Source organism: Mchenga conophoros, linkage group LG2 (genome assembly GCF_057382185.1).
Source record: "Mchenga conophoros isolate Kocher_MC1m ecotype Shallow Benthic linkage group LG2, M_conophoros_male_GT1.1, whole genome shotgun sequence".
NCBI lineage: Eukaryota > Metazoa > Chordata > Actinopteri > Cichliformes > Cichlidae > Mchenga > Mchenga conophoros.
In genome coordinates, this window is record NC_140527.1 from 35,869,834 (window position 1) to 35,885,417 (window position 15,584).

General features: G+C 38.9%; 2 protein-coding genes across 15 annotated transcripts in view; one reads left to right on the forward strand and one right to left on the reverse strand.

Annotated features, from left to right (window-relative positions):
* The window catches only part of map7d3 (MAP7 domain containing 3), a 30,217-nt gene extending 27,178 nt beyond the window's left edge, over window positions 1-3,039 (forward strand). For all 13 annotated transcript variants that reach the window (XM_085243679.1, XM_085243688.1, XM_085243715.1 and 10 more), the window contains one exon: window positions 83-3,039. In XM_085243679.1, the coding sequence (XP_085099805.1) occupies window positions 83-90 (8 nt within the window). In that variant the 3' untranslated portion in view covers window positions 91-3,039. The remainder of the gene's footprint in view (window positions 1-82) is intronic.
* On the reverse strand, window positions 2,891-15,265 carry fhl1a (four and a half LIM domains 1a). Of its 2 annotated transcripts, none has more exons than XM_085243805.1 (6): window positions 15,110-15,265; window positions 6,293-6,474; window positions 5,157-5,334; window positions 4,657-4,826; window positions 4,384-4,570; window positions 2,891-3,511 (listed from the first exon to the last, which is right to left on the reverse strand). In XM_085243805.1, exons 2-6 carry the CDS (start codon window positions 6,446-6,448, stop codon window positions 3,357-3,359), a joined length of 846 nt encoding a protein of 281 aa, XP_085099931.1. In that variant the 5' UTR covers window positions 6,449-6,474; window positions 15,110-15,265; the 3' UTR covers window positions 2,891-3,356. The 2 variants fall into 2 exon arrangements, with proteins under 2 accessions (XP_085099931.1, XP_085099924.1); XM_085243798.1 differs by lacking the exon at window positions 15,110-15,265 and adding an exon at window positions 9,057-9,196.
* Window positions 15,266-15,584: the final 319 nt, after the last annotated feature.

Sequence of the window (15,584 nt, forward strand, 5' to 3'; positions counted from 1 at the left end):
GCTGTCAGTCGCTGATGACTCCGATGCTGCCATTGTCTAACTTAACAACTGACAAGAACTCTCGTGTTTTATGTCCCTCCAGAGATTTGACGTCTGCGGCGTCGCTGAGAAGCCTCTTATTGCTGCACTCCTAAAGTTCCTGTCCAGTTGACCTCCTTAAAAATTCTGTCAATTCCAAGCAGCTTTCTCCCCTTTCTCCTCCTTTTCCAGAGGGAGGAGCACAAGGTGAAGTGGAAAGACCACCCAAGTGCTACGTTTGCACCCTACATGATGAGGAAACTATGTATTGAAAGTATATATTAATAATTGTGCTTCAGGGAAATGCTGTCTGTTCTTTCCACATGCTTACCCTGGGTCTTTTTCCTCTTCCTCTTGTGGTTTTTAGTTCTCCAGATTTTTTTTTTTTTTTCTCAATTTTGTTCAGTTTTGATGATTTTTTTTTTTTTTTTAAAGTGTTTGCTTTTGTCAGGGGCGTGTTGTTATAATTTATTAATTTTGGCTTCTTTGATATTGTAATTATTGTTATCAAATGTTTAGTCTTTTTTTCTTCTTGTGAGAATATTCCAGGACACATGCACAATAGATTTTGTGAATTATTCTTAATTAATGGAAGAAATTGTTATACGTTCTGTTTTGTTGGGGTTTGGTGGAGGTGGCATCACAGGTTCTCCATGTGACTGATCTAAATTTACTTGACAGTCTACTTTTTGCAGCAACATGGCCTTACAATTTTTTTTCCCTCCTTTCTAATTTTTTAAAACAAATTTTTTTTTCTTGCATGCACAGGTTAGCAGTCCCTGCTAACCTCGGGATTGGCTGTGTTAATACATTACTTGACTGGGCTTTTGCCATTTCATCCCCCTCCTTGATTTTTTCCCCCCCTTTCCTTCTTTGGCCACTAGAGGGCTTCAGCAGCACAGCAGTTGCATTTGAAGGCGAACCATGTGTAGATCCACATGTTCAGTAAACTTTTTGCACTTGTTTGAAGCTCACGGTTGGTTTAGGTTTTCCTTTTTTTTCTTTTTTTTTGCATTTGTATATAGAATACAAGTTTACTAATATTGTACTTTACAAGAGTCCTAGCTGGGTCCGGTTTTAGTGTCATTTGTGGCGACTCCTCCAACTGTTTGAATAACCATACCTGTAACAGACTGTCACAAGACAGAGGTGAAATCCAGTAGTTTATTTTTAGCTGCTTCTGAGCTTCTTGACATGGTGTTTGTTACTAAACTGAAACTAGGAATCAGGCTTTCAATGATCCGGTTTTAACTTGAGCTTTAGTTCCCGCTTTGTGATTCATTCTTCTGTGTGCTTCATCATCAGTTCCACTTCTTTCCAACTAACCACCATCTAAATATCCTGTCAAACTAGCTGCTACATATGACAAAATGCATTTCAACTATTTTTGTAGTATACAATTTTGGCTGTTGGTTTCTATATGAAAATGCATTTCTACATATATTTAAGTGTTATTATATTGTGTAAATAATCAGTATTAGGCAAATGAAGCCATGTTTAGGATGGAGTGGCTCAGGTTGTGGAGGATTCAAGAGTCTGTGTAAATGACTATTCGGTTTCAGTTTGACTGGTGCCGTGTGACGGGGTTGCCAGGTTCTGTTTGGCCTACCTGGCAACCTTTATGTCCCCTTTCACAAGAGCTCAACAAAACTGGGTGGCAATCTACTTTGTTTCCTAAGTTTCAGCTCTGTATCTGCAAGCGCTAATTCTAAATTTTGCCTACAAAAAAGACTAAACCAGTTGAGATTTGGATGACAGACAGAGCCATTTTTGTCCTTACAAACACATCTAAACCCATGATATGAGTCATAGATGTGCCTCTCAGTGCTTTTACTGTCATCAAAATGCAATTAATGTCACGCAAAAGGATGTAGGGGTGTTGATTGGTCGTTGCAGGTGCGTCTGCTCAGGATTCAATTGTTCTACTGTAGAATAAGGAGGGCACTTCCACCCGACAAAACCTGACGTGGGTCAGGCTGGTTGTCTGGTTCTTTGTTATTCATGAAATGTTGAATTTCTTGATGCTTGAAAAGTCCAAGCACGAGGTTTGAGACCTTGAACTTTTGCCTTTTTCTCTGCTGGCTTACTAAACTCTCTCTGTACATATAAGGAGTCTGAGCTTTTTAGCTTTTCAGCTTTGATTAATAAGCTCAAAGAATGTAACAGACTCCATAAACCGTCCTGCAATATTTACCACGTCTCTGAGCTTACGCGCTTTTAGCCATCTTATGTTATTCTTCTAGGACGCATGAGACTTTTTGCACTGTCACAAGTTACCCTTCTTTAAACAAAGCACGTATCTGAGGACTTTACAGACTCCTGGGGGAGCTGTGTAAACTTTCATAAAGAAAAAGTCATTTATGTAGTTCTGTCACTTATTCCCATCCAGATGTTTTAGCCTCATTCATAACCTGAGCCTTAGATCTTTCATACTCCACTTTGCTTTCCTGAATACACCTAAGGAGTGGTTATAGTTGCTGCTTGAACACATACAGTGTCTGCATGTTACAGGGTATGGATGCAGAGCTCACAGCACGTAGTCCTCAACATCATCTATAATGTTAGGTTAGAACGGTGCCTTAGATTAAGATTTAGTGTGGGTTGTTTGTTTTGGTTTTTTTTATTGTTTCACAGTCAACTAAGAAAGCTTCTCCTTACCTCGGCCTCGACAATCATTCTACTCAACAAGGGCAACTTTGTGAATATGAATATTTCTCTAGACGTTTTACTAACAATGCCCTGTCCACATATTACATTTGTACTGTAAATATATCTAAAGTTTACTGAGATACTGACTGTTAAAACAATAAAGCCTTGAAAAAATATGTTTCCATTTTTTGCTGTGAAGAGGAAAAATGGGGCTTCATATCAGTTTGTTTTTATTCATGTTTTGCATTTAATGTCACTCATTAAGAATACATGAGCACTTTATATTTCAGTATGGGTTCATCTAAACAGTTTTCTCGTTTTCTATTTGTGCATTCAGAGATGTAACAGACTATTAATCAAAGCTGGTATGTATTAGCAGCAGGAAGCATATTAAAAGCATTTCCCCCCCCAAAAGATTCCAGTAAGCCACTGAAAAGACTTTTGTCTCAATAGGCTCTACAAAATCCTGTATTAGATATATAGTGCACATCACAAACCCACAAAGAAAATACGTCATGTTAGTATCCAATCCCTGACTCTGAAACAAGCTGCAGTTATGTTTACATAGATAAATGCAAGTTAATTGACACAGCCTGTAGTTTGGCAACCTTGCAAATTTTTGTCAAAAAGTCAGTTTAGGTGTTAACTCCACATCATCAAATTCTCAGATGCACAACAGTTTGCACATTTTACAGCTTCTTAGCACAGTCGGGGCAATAAATGTGCTCTCCATTGATGACAAAGCGCTTGTTGGCCAAGGAGAGGGAGCACTTCTTGCAGTTGAAGCAGTACTCATGCCAGGACAATCCCTCATAGTTGACCACATTGGTGCCGTGGCCAAACCCTGCACAGAGACACATGAGGGTGTTTTTTAATACAAAAAAAAGGATGTTAACATAAAGCATAGGTGTCAAACTCTGGCCCGCAGCCTAATTACATTTGGCCCGCGAAGCCATACCAAATTACTATCAGAGCTGGCCTACTGGTATTATACAGCTAATATATATATATTGTTTAGTATTAAGCTTTGCTTGTTCCATATTCAGTTTTTTAGCAAAATGTGTTTGAGTCCATAAGAAAAGATTAATTCTTATATCTGGAGGAATAAATATATTTCAATAAATATTAACGTTAGCCCGCGACTTTGTTCCAGTTTTGAATTTTGGCCCACTGTGTATTTGAGTTTGACACCCCTGACATAAAGCATAAAGGCCAAAACATGTAATACATGATCTTACCGTTTGAGACCAAAACAACATGTAAGAGCTAAAGGATTAAATTTAAAAGGGGAAATTGCGTAAGGAGGGAAAAGCTCCCTATCATTGGCACTAATCTCCATTTAAATCCAAGTGCTTATTCATGCATTAGTCATTTATTATGCCTGCCATAAGACAAATTGTAATATTTTTGCTTGTTCAGCTGACCTGCTGTGTGCTGCCTGAACAAATTGAAGTTGTGCTGAAAGTTTATTGGAAGTAATTTAAATGGTTGTCTGCCAGAGATGAAAACAAAGTGTTGCCCTTTTCTTGCTCTCAGATACAATAAATGTCTAACTATATAACACAGTACTTCTAAACCTTACTCCAAACAACGTTGGTCTTAAATGAGTGAGAAACAACACGAAGAAAGTACGCAAAACATTTTAGATCATTTTTTTAAAATGAATCCCAGCGCACATTATGTAGACAACAAAACAAATGATGACGCTTCCCTGACCTGTTATTGGGTTCTTGCAGCCATGGCACTTCTTGGCCACATCAGTCTTGTAGCAGTCCACGCAGTAAATGTTGTCCTCATGAGAAGTGAAGCGAGTTCCTGCCAGAGATTTATGGCAGGTTTTGCACACGAAACACTCGGAGTGCCATGGCTGGTCCTGGTAGCTGATCCCTCCAGAGGTGATGGGCTTGGAAAGGCAGATATTTTGATTGTGATGTCAAACACAACGGGATGATAACTAAATGTAGAGAATGATAAAGTCTGTGCTTGTACCTGCTTGCAGTGGAAGCATTTCTTGGCAAACTTCTTTTCGTGGCAGGGAGAACAGTAGATGTCCTCACCCTTGGCCAGGAAACTCTGTGTGCGGATTGGCTGCTTGCACTCAATGCAGGTGAAGCATTCCTCATGCCACACCTTGTTCTTGTACTCCACGTTCTGAGATCCTGAATAACAAGATGATTGAAAACGAATTATCTGGGCTGAAAATTTGCTTAGTCTATAACGAGGAGGGACATTATGTATATATATATATCAGTGCCCTGTCTGATATTATCATATGTACTATCATTACTATCAAGGTTCATGCTACCTTGTTGTATCCGAGGGAATTTTTAAAATGAAAGAATTCATTACATCCTATAACTTTTGCCGTGTTTATTAAAGTGTTGTTGTTGTATGCGCAAAATAATGTTCTATAGAAAAATTATTACCCACAGAAATAATGTCATGAAAACTTTTCAGAGAGAAAAGGTGTGTATATGGTGCAAACCCACCTGGCATGACCACCTTGTAGCAGCCCTGGCAGCGATTGCCATCCTCTCGGGAGCCACACTTGCCACACATTATCTTCCCATCATCCCGAGCGCTGAATGCCTCACTGGCCAGTGACTTGTAGCACTTGGCACAGCGGAAACAGTCCTCATGCCAGTAGCGGTTCTTGTGGTGCAGCTCCTGAGGGGGAAAAGAAGGGGTGGGGAGGTGAGCAGAGGTGCCCTCACTAAGTCCTGATGCAGACCTCATTAAAATGGAGTTTGTTTACTCATCATGTGGACTGAGGCTCAGGGGCCGAATAGAGAACAAACCTATGTGACTGGCATAAAAGTGGTAATGAAGTGAAGTAGGATGTGGTGAGCCATGAAGGAGTTAGAGGTCTGAGAGGGTGGAAATGCACAATGAGGTATATAAGCTCCATTATTAGGAATGACACATCTTTTCACACAGTTAACTGCCTGTGACCGAGTACTAAGAGCATTTTCAAGGCAGAAGTCGGTGCTTTATAATAGCCAGACCTCAAGTTACAGCCAGAGAGCACTCTGAACATATAGTACATACAGTTAGGTCCACAATTATTTGGACAAGCAGCAACGTCAAGCAAATATTGCCTTCAAAGGATTTTGAGGAAGTTATTAGGAACAATCCCGTATGTCAGGTTATTTTAGTTTGTCCAGTTACTTTAAGACCCTGTGAATAAAATTGGCTGTTACACCTAAACTGTTTATAATTTAGTTAAAAGCCTTGAATTAAAGCTGACAGTCTGCACTTCAGTCACGTTTATTCAAAAGCCTCAATGACGATTTACATCTACAAAAGGCATTTTAAAATTTAGATAGCTGCCACCCAGGGTCTACTCAGCATGGCTGATGTGAAAATGGCCTATACGCAGATCAGAAGTCTCCTTTCTCTACAAAATGACCTTTAAAATGTTTTTATTTTGTCCTTGGAATCTGCGAGGAATATCTAGAAAGCTTCCGAAACCCTAATCCATTTTAGGATCTTTGCACTTAACCAAATAAAAGTATTAAGTATAATAGCATTTAGGATATATTAATTTGTGTAAGAAATCTTTACATTACACTCAAAGCTTAAACAAAAAAAAAAAATCATTCTTTTCCATCCACACTATTTTCACCTTGGAGTCAGCACCAATGGGGCGTTTGCACTCTGCGCACGTATTGGCGCAGAGCTTATCAAAGCACTTGGTGCACACGTGCTTGTCATCCTTCTTCACATACTTCTTGCCATGCAGATTGTCACGGCAGTAGTAGCAGTCAAAGCGATCAGTCATGGTGGAGGTTAGATAACTCCTGGGACCTGTGAGGAGACGAGAGGAGGAGAGTGTCACTGAATGTGTACAGAGAATCTGCTCTCCACGTTTAGGTCTGCCTACATGGCTGGATGTTTCCTTGTAGCACCAGCAGGGGGCACTGTTGCATTTTCTACAGCATGGAATCAACATATGAAGCATTCTGAACCTCTTATAGTTGCAGCTCAGAAAGTTTGAAGTTGCTTATATTGACAGGTTGAATATAAGCAACAATAAATTCCACCCACATATATGCATATATACATCTGACCTCTTAACCTAAAAAAATAGATGCTGAATTTATATTTAGTCTTCAGTGGAAAGATGTATATGTTTTTTCTGCTTTCCCATTGAGACACTATGACATGTGGCTCTAACAGCAGCATACCAAACTGATGAGAGAAGTGTGAGTGAGGTAAAAAAGCAGCCCACAGATGTCTACTTGTTGATTGCAGGTTTCCTGGCCTGTAGACTTTTTTTTATCAAGCTCTCCCTGGAAAGCTTATTTTTAGACGCATTCCCTTCACCCCCTCCACCTCAAAGCTGTCTCCCCAGAGCCCCGGCCCACATTCGATCTTTTGTCTTGCGTTTTGGTCAGATCACTTTATTAGATGATATTGTAAACTTTGTGTCAGAGTGGCTTTGCTACTTTATCGGTCAACATTCCTGCATTCCTGTCACAGTTGACATCCAGCGTGAGTAATTTTCTGGAATAAATAGTTATGCATAGTGTGGACAAATAAGCACTATCTAGATCACTTTAAAAGCTTATCTGGAAGCCAGAAAGGGTAGCTGAACAGTCTGTGAACTTTAGAAAAATTGATTTATTTGGATACACAGATATCATTTTAATCCGATGCAACAGCAGCTATGGAGGAAACAATGCAGGGTATGACAATTGTCCCAGTAACCATAGGAGCAAAGAAAACATTTATGCAGGGAGCTATTTAAGTAAGATGTGGTTAAAAAAATAAAAATAAAAGCCACGTGAAAGCGATGCGAGGTATGTGGTGTGCTCTGTTCTGCAGCTGTGCTCAAGGGATAAAGACTGGACTGGGGACTGAGCAGTGACACGCCTTACTCCACCTAAACTCACCCCCTTGTAGCGTTTCATGGCAAAACCCCCTTCAGTCCAACACAGTCAACCTTGTCAAATCACACACAGTACACATTACTAAGCCCAGCAAGCCCGGAGATCTATTTTAGACTTGGACACTCTATTTAAAGTCCATTGACCTTCCAAAGTGGACAAATGTAGATGGATGGAGACTGATGACTGCTGGGACTATGCAGCTATTGTGGCTCCAGCTGACACATTCCCAGTACTTTAATCTGCTGTTGCAAACAGCGTGACAGCTGCCCCCTGTCAAACAGCCGTGATGTACAATGATGCTCAGCTGTGGTGGGAGAGGTGTATACCACTGTGCTCCCTTCGGGGAGGAGTCTTCTGTAGTGGGAAAGGTCACAGTGAGATCACTTCAAGAAGTGAGTCAAACACTGGACAGACTGAATATCAGCCGAAATAATATCTGTTGAAGTGTTCTGTTCTTTAACATTCCTTAAAGAAAACTGAAAGTGTTCCCATCTTCATGTGAAAGTGTTATAGAGGTAAAGGTGCATGGCAATAACAATTTCCAAAATTTCAAAATAGGCCCCTGAACACTTTTAAACAGTCACTACATAATTGAACATCCACACATTGTAATATTAAACCACAAATCCATAGTACAACATGGCCTTTTCATGATGATACAATATAATGAGGAGTTATTGGGTCTATTAAGTTATTTTACTGCAGAAAAATACAAAATTATATATAGACAGACAGACAGACAGACAGACAGACAGACAGATAGACAGATAGATAGATAAGCTATTTAACAATCACGAACCCGTCCTCTAAAATGAGCATTGTGAGTTGAATCATGACCTTTTAAACACTGTTTCAATAAATACTGAATATTATATTCATGCAGAAGGTAAAATTCATTGCAGGCTGTTGTGTTCATCTGCATCAGCTTCAGGTAAAATAAACTGGCATACTTATCACATAGTACAATTGACTAACATTTATTAAATGCTTTTTCTGTGGATATATATATATATATATATATATATATATATATATATATATATATATATATATATATTTTAACATTTCATCTAAAGTAAATAAAGTACAGGGAATATTTGAGCTTTAATTGTGGTGTTAATTTACTCATCCACCTTCTGAAGTGAAAAAAAGTTCCTTGAATTCAAGTTGTTTTGTTTTTTTTTATACATGCTTTCCCTGGTTTTGTTTTGATCCAAAGGGAAATGTTATATCTGTATCAGAACTTCAGTGAAGTTTTTCATTAAACCACCTGAAGATGTTAAAACTGATCATTTAAAAATAGCCCGTATTCATATTACAGGTGAGGTTGTTTCACACATCGAGAAAATCTCAGTGGACCTGCTCCGTTTTTCTGAAAACAATCAGAAGAAAACACACTGACTTCATTATCTGAAAACAGACCTGTTCTTCTTACCTGTTACAAAAACATTTTGCATCAGATTAGAAAAACCAAAAAAACAGGCAAAAAGTTTTTACCTGAGTGTCTGTATGTCATGTTTGCGTTCCAGAAAGGCCGAAAAGAAGAACAAGAAAAGAAAAGGAAGACAAAACAGGGTCAGTAGCATCCACAGAGGGTCGAACCTGGAGACCACACATCTTGTTAAGAAATGGGGGCTGTATATACCCCTTTGTGACCCGACCCCAAATCCAAATCCAACCTTCACCCCTCCTGTCCTTTTTAGGGAATGCATTAGAGAATAGATGGATGAGAGAGAGAGAGAGTATGATGCAGAGATTAGGTGATTCAGATTGGATTCCTCTGCTGTAACATCAGCAGGTGAAAAAAAAAGGAAAACACAGCCTGGGGGGTTTGAATGATGACCGTGAGGGATAACAGATACTCCCACTGCCCTGACTTTAAATGTTTTGTAAGACTCTTCAGAAGATGTACAGCTGATATGTGGGATAATTCAAAGGGATGACTCACAAGAGGAACAAGTTGATATTGATTGAGATGAGGAGGGCAGCTGTTTAGTGGAGAGTTATATAAAGATCTCCTCTTATATATTCATGAGTGGATACTATGGAAAAAACTAGTGGAGTTTGAAGAATAGAAAAAAATGAAGCCAAGAGTGCTGAATTCTTTCTCTGTTATCTCGTTGATTCAGATTTCAGGAAAGAATATTGTATTTAAATCCAGAGGAAACACCCACACATTCCTCACTAATACTCTTGCCAAAAACAAATTCTCCTCATGCAGTTACAATACTTAACCCAGACCAACAACTGAAACAGAAACATTTGTTATTATTAACAAAACATGAGGCCAAAATGATTAGATATTATTTTACAGGAACAACAGACAGGTTCCCAAGTCATGAGTAGAAAAAAAACCCCTTCTGGTTAGCAAACAGCAGATATGGAACAACATTATCATTTATTTGGAGCTATTTGACCACCGGATCAATCAGTATATCAAATATAACTAATATGTTCACATTACTTTAGCTCTGATATGGTCTATGAAAACTCCTTGAGGTAAATACCTGTATCAAAATGTTCCACTATGTTAGCCCGTTGTTTTGCAGGTCGTCTACAACATATTTTTATAACAATTTTAAAGAAACTACCTGTATGCTGTTTCCTAAAACAAAGATATAAAAGCATTATGAGTAAATTAAAACAGTAAAGTTGTGTTCTAGCGTTTGACCTAATGTTATGTAGGAAATAAGCTTCCTTACATTCAGTTAACTTCCACTGTTTCTACTAATACCAGAAACATTATGGTCACCATCATCTTGTTTTCTCATCATCTTGTCAGCTCAAATGCAGAACTACAGAGAGCACTTTCTTCTGATTCATTCAAGCTTTTAGACTCAGACAAGTTTAAAGCCAGAAATATGAGACCACGATGAAAATTAAAGGAAACTGAAAGCCCACAGACTAACAGAAAGTAAAATCTAATGAGTTGGGAACCATAAAACTCTCTATTTACTCCCTAACTAGTGTATAGAAAAGAAAATGTCCTATGTTGCTCACAAAACACATCTAAATATACACACAAACTAGTGAGTGTGTGTCTGTGTGCTTGTGCCACACTGTTTAAAGGGCATCTGGTTGTAATTACAGATTCGATTTGGTCCATTACCATAGAACACAATATTACATTTGTTCTCTTTTATAATCTGTCACGCAATTACTGCAAACCCACAAAGACTAATCAATATGTCGAGAGGCGCCATGACTCTCCAGCCTATAAAAATCTCCAGGAGATGGTCTGCTCAGGAAATCTGTTACTTCTCAGTTTGTTTGCATACTTAACTTTAAGTCTTGTTTCAGATTATTATGTCTGTAACCAGATAATTTTGCCCCACATCCTTTTTCTCCTTTAGTTTGTTTGGATCATCTATCTTGGTCTTTATCTCTTTGTCTGCACTGCGATGCATTCCTCTCATCGTTGCCTTGACTTCATGTGAATTTTGATCATAAGGGGTGGGGCAAACTGGAAAGGTCACAGTCTAACAGTTTGATAAACTGGATAACTGATAATGGAGTAATTATGATGGCGTGGTAAACGGTGGATTTTTCTTTTTTTGTCTTTCTCTTATTATTTTTTAACCAGTAGAGGTCCAATATTAAGGTACACACTCTGTCATTTAGAAGGTTTTATACATCAGGACATAATAGAAAAATTACCTCATCCGGATATTAAAATTTAAATTTCCTTACCTCAAATGAAGAACAACACATGACACAGTGTACATCCACGTTTCATTAACTTGCAGAACTGCCTGCAATAAGTTAAAGTAATTGTTTTCTGCATGACTTTATCAATCTCTCACATCATTGTGGAGGAATTTTGTCCCACTTTTCTGTACAACGTTGCTTCAGTTCATTTGCAGGTCTTTTAAGGTCTCGCCGCAGCATTTCAGTCCGGTTGAGGTCTGGACTTTGACTAGGCTTTTGCAACACCATGATTCTTTTGTTTTTCAGTCATTCGGCTACATATTTGTTCCTCTGCTTGGGATCGTTGGCCTGCTGCCTGCCCCCATTTAGGTCAAAAGTCAGCTGTCAGACAGATGGCTGACAACCTAAAACGTCACCCTCTGCCACCTTGCTCGACAGTTGGTATGAGGTATTTGTGCTGACATGCTTTTTGGTTTCCTCCAGACATGGTGTTCTGCATTATGGCCACACATCTCCAATTTAGTACCGCCTGTCCAAAGGGCATTGTTCTATAAGTCTTGTAGCCTGTTCAGATTCAGCTTTTCAAACCTAACATGCTAACAGCATCTGAGGTGTACTTCGGTTTTTGGTGTTTTTTTGCAGTTTCTCTGAGCATCCCAAAGCCTGGCAGTATGGAAATGACCCCGTAACCCTTCCTAGACTGACAGGCAGTAACAATTGCTTCTTTGAGATCATTGCTGATGTCTTTCCTCCTAGGCATTCCATTAAGACACAACTGAACGCTCCAGAACAGCAAACTACCAAAATCTCTGCTGTTATAGATGTGCTCACATTTACTGACGATCAGTGATTCAAGTGCATTTGATTCAAGTACCTGGCTGCTACTTATCCTTTTTTGGGAAACCCAAACAACCCCTGATCAGCTGACTCACTAAAATATGTTCCAAATAAGAAAATCCTGGTTGGTGATGTAATAAATTTGCCATTTTTATATTTAGAGAAAAAAGGAGGACAGAGGCTGTAAAGTCATTCACAATGCTAATGGAAACAGACAGTAATCCAGGCAGTAATATGCCCTCTCACACAGTGTGTGTACTTTTGAAACTGCTCCTGTTGTAAGACGCAATGAATTTGATGAATTTTTAGGTGGAGGTTTCAAGCTCATTATCTAACACCTCTCTAAGCTGGCAGCGCTGAGAAACAGGAAATCTGGCCTGTACTTCCTGAATAATAGCAAGTCATTTGGGGTGACTGACATAGGCAGCCACCCTCATTCTCATTGTTACCAACAGCAACAAAACCCTTGTCTATTTGTCTGAGAGCTCATTTCTCAACATGACCTCGTGTCCTGGACATCTCAGTGTCTCAGTCACCCTCCAAATCTGGTTAGTGGGCAGACAGCCTGAGCCACACTATCTTTGTCAGGGGAACAGTGAATCACCAAACACACACACAGAAACACACACACAGCGACATAGCACACCAACCATTTGTTCATGTACGGAGCCGTGTTACAAGATGGACATAAGGTCAGGATGAGACTGCAAGACCCAAACACGCCGAGGTCAAATATATTCTAACGAAAAGGCCACAAGGGACGGTCGATCAACACAGTAACACCCGTTAAACTAATACATCTTAGATGTGAGTGTTGCTAACACGCACACAGTCACGCACTATAACTTTCAGACTAAAGCTAAAAGTTCGTTTCCCTGGTGCTCATTGCTCTCACATGGCTCAAGCCTCTAAACATAAAGAACTTATTTCTTTCTGCTGATGCAAGGAGCGATAGTTTACAGAGAAGAAGAAATCCAGTTGTGTACTTGACAATGGATTCAATATTTAATTAATGATAAAAAGTAAAGGTGAAATATCCCCTGTCAGTTTCTGTGGTTCGGTCAGCGTTCTGGTTGTCAGAGTAAAACAATGTTATACTTGTATGTACAAAATAATGTCAAAGAGTGAAAGGGTACCATTTATTTTTTAAATTTCATAGTCTTTAACCTACTTCTACAGGCCAAATCACACCATGATGTATGTCATCATAATTATTTGTTGAATGATAATGATTGCTGAATTAACATGAACTAAAGTCATACTTTCCAAAGTGCACGACTTTTCACTCAGCTGCATTTAACCGACGGCTATAGCAGTTGTATAAAAGCATATACAGAACATAAATATAGCTATTTGAATCTGCTGAACTCAGTCCCACATCATGCTTGTGTAATGACTGTAAACTGGCACATTTTGCACACTCGTGCACTTAATTGCACATAACTTTAATATCAAGCAGTGCAAATTTGCTCTTTTTGTGTTGATATTGAACTTGTATATAAAAGAATTCAAAAATGTTAAATTATTTATTTAAAGGCATGCAAATCATGCATACATTTCAATGTTTTTTTAAATCATGAACTGTTTTGTATGGATAATATTTAAAAACAAAAACAAAAAAACAACAACAACAAAAAAAAGAACTTGTATATAAAAGACCGTATAACAACATGATCTGTCCTTTCTAAATGATAAAGAATCCCAATCATATTTTTCTCAGCGATTTTCTGTTTGTTTTTTGTGTGGCTAAAGAGGGAAAATAAAGGAGGACTAGTACATCTACACAGAGCACAGAGAGGATATTACTTCCTCTCAGCGGGGTCGGCCCACACAGATAAACAAGCAGCATTGCCTATTTAGGTTCTGGGCTGGTGAGAGCGCCGTTTCATGCGTTTCAACAACTTAGTCATCGGCACTCAGGCACAACCTCTTTGTTTGTCTCTCTCTTCACTCTGTCTGAAAGAAATGATGGAACTTCCCTCTTAACTAAAGTATGTCTCTGTCAGGATAAACTGCTGGCTTAATGCCCCCACCCCCCACCCCAGTTGTCTAAGTGTGGCAGATGTTGATGGAAAGGTACCCTCAGAGGCACTGAGACATAGCACTTTAAATGTATATCAATCATATATCACATATCAGGCTTTATAAATGAATAATCTGTCACTCTCTGCTTGGATGTGTACACTGCTTTTATGCTGATTTTACTAAAAGTTAAAAAAAGAAAAAAGACTTAGACAGGAGGAACATATAACCATGTGAAAAAGTCTTTTCAGTTTGAAACTGGGTTAATTTATGTCCCATCTAAGTACAACGTTTTTATGGATTTTGAAGGATGGTGAAGTCATACTGGAAACACAAAAAGGTCCAGTGTTCCAAAGAAAAAGCTGTAATCTCCAGGTCTCTTTAATGACATCATGCATTTGGTTTGGCAGCTGCCCAAACGGGAAGGGAGGAGATGGTAAGCTGGTTCATGTTGTAACAGTTTATGGCCACACATCATACCTTTGGGTTTTGCTCTTCATTATACAAACAAAAACTTATCTGTAGCACATATATGTCAGTACAAACTGCTACTAGATTTCCAATCCAAAGCAATATTCTTGCAACTATTCTTATTAGTGTAAATGAGTTATATCCAGATATTATATAGTATATAAGAGTTCCTCACAGATTACCTTAGAATTAGTTAATTTGCTAATAAAAGTAAGCATAAGCATATATCTATAAACATACGGCATACATAAAAGAACATTTTCTTCTTCATTTAAATATATGCGGACTGACGCCCCAAACAAAGCGCATCACCTGTTGCGTGTCATAGTGCGTGAAATTAAGGAGCTGATTTCAGAGTAATTCAAGCATGTTACCTATTTCCACACCGACCCTTTGCGTCATTAACTTAAATGTCTGAAATGTCCGTCCGATAAGGAAGAAAAGTAACAATTACGCATTTTAAGTAAGTAAGTTTTTGGCACAAACATCCTTGTGATAAATCGCTCCTTGTTTCACATAAACTAAAGCGAACTTTAGCAGCTACCTAATAATGTGCCGCGGTTTGGACTCACCTTTGCAACGCGTAAAGATGAGCGCCTTTCACTCTACGCCAGCAGTGCGTCCAGTGGGTTTGGCCGAGAGGTGAAATCTGCTGAGGCGACGAGGCTTTAAAGACAGGGGGAGCAAAGGAAGAAAAAAAGCTTGAGGACATCAGCCAAACCTCTGTAAGCGCTCATAAACAATGACCTCAGCCAGGAATTTACAAGCCCTCTTAGCGAAGTTCTCGTCGGTCCTGCAGTCAAGACAAACGAATCGTTTATCATTTATCTGCATCAACGAGCACTGACACTTTTACATTCATTAGTGAGTGTCACGGCAGGTCTGCGCTACAGGAAACCTGTGGTATGAAATTATTAACGCTCGCTACATTTATTTTCATTTTTTCATCCTACAAAAAAAATAAAAAATAAAAAAAAAATAGCCTGACTTGTTAACTTCACACACTTTTTGTCCCACTTCTGTGCTGGTCTCACTTGCCTCCTTCTT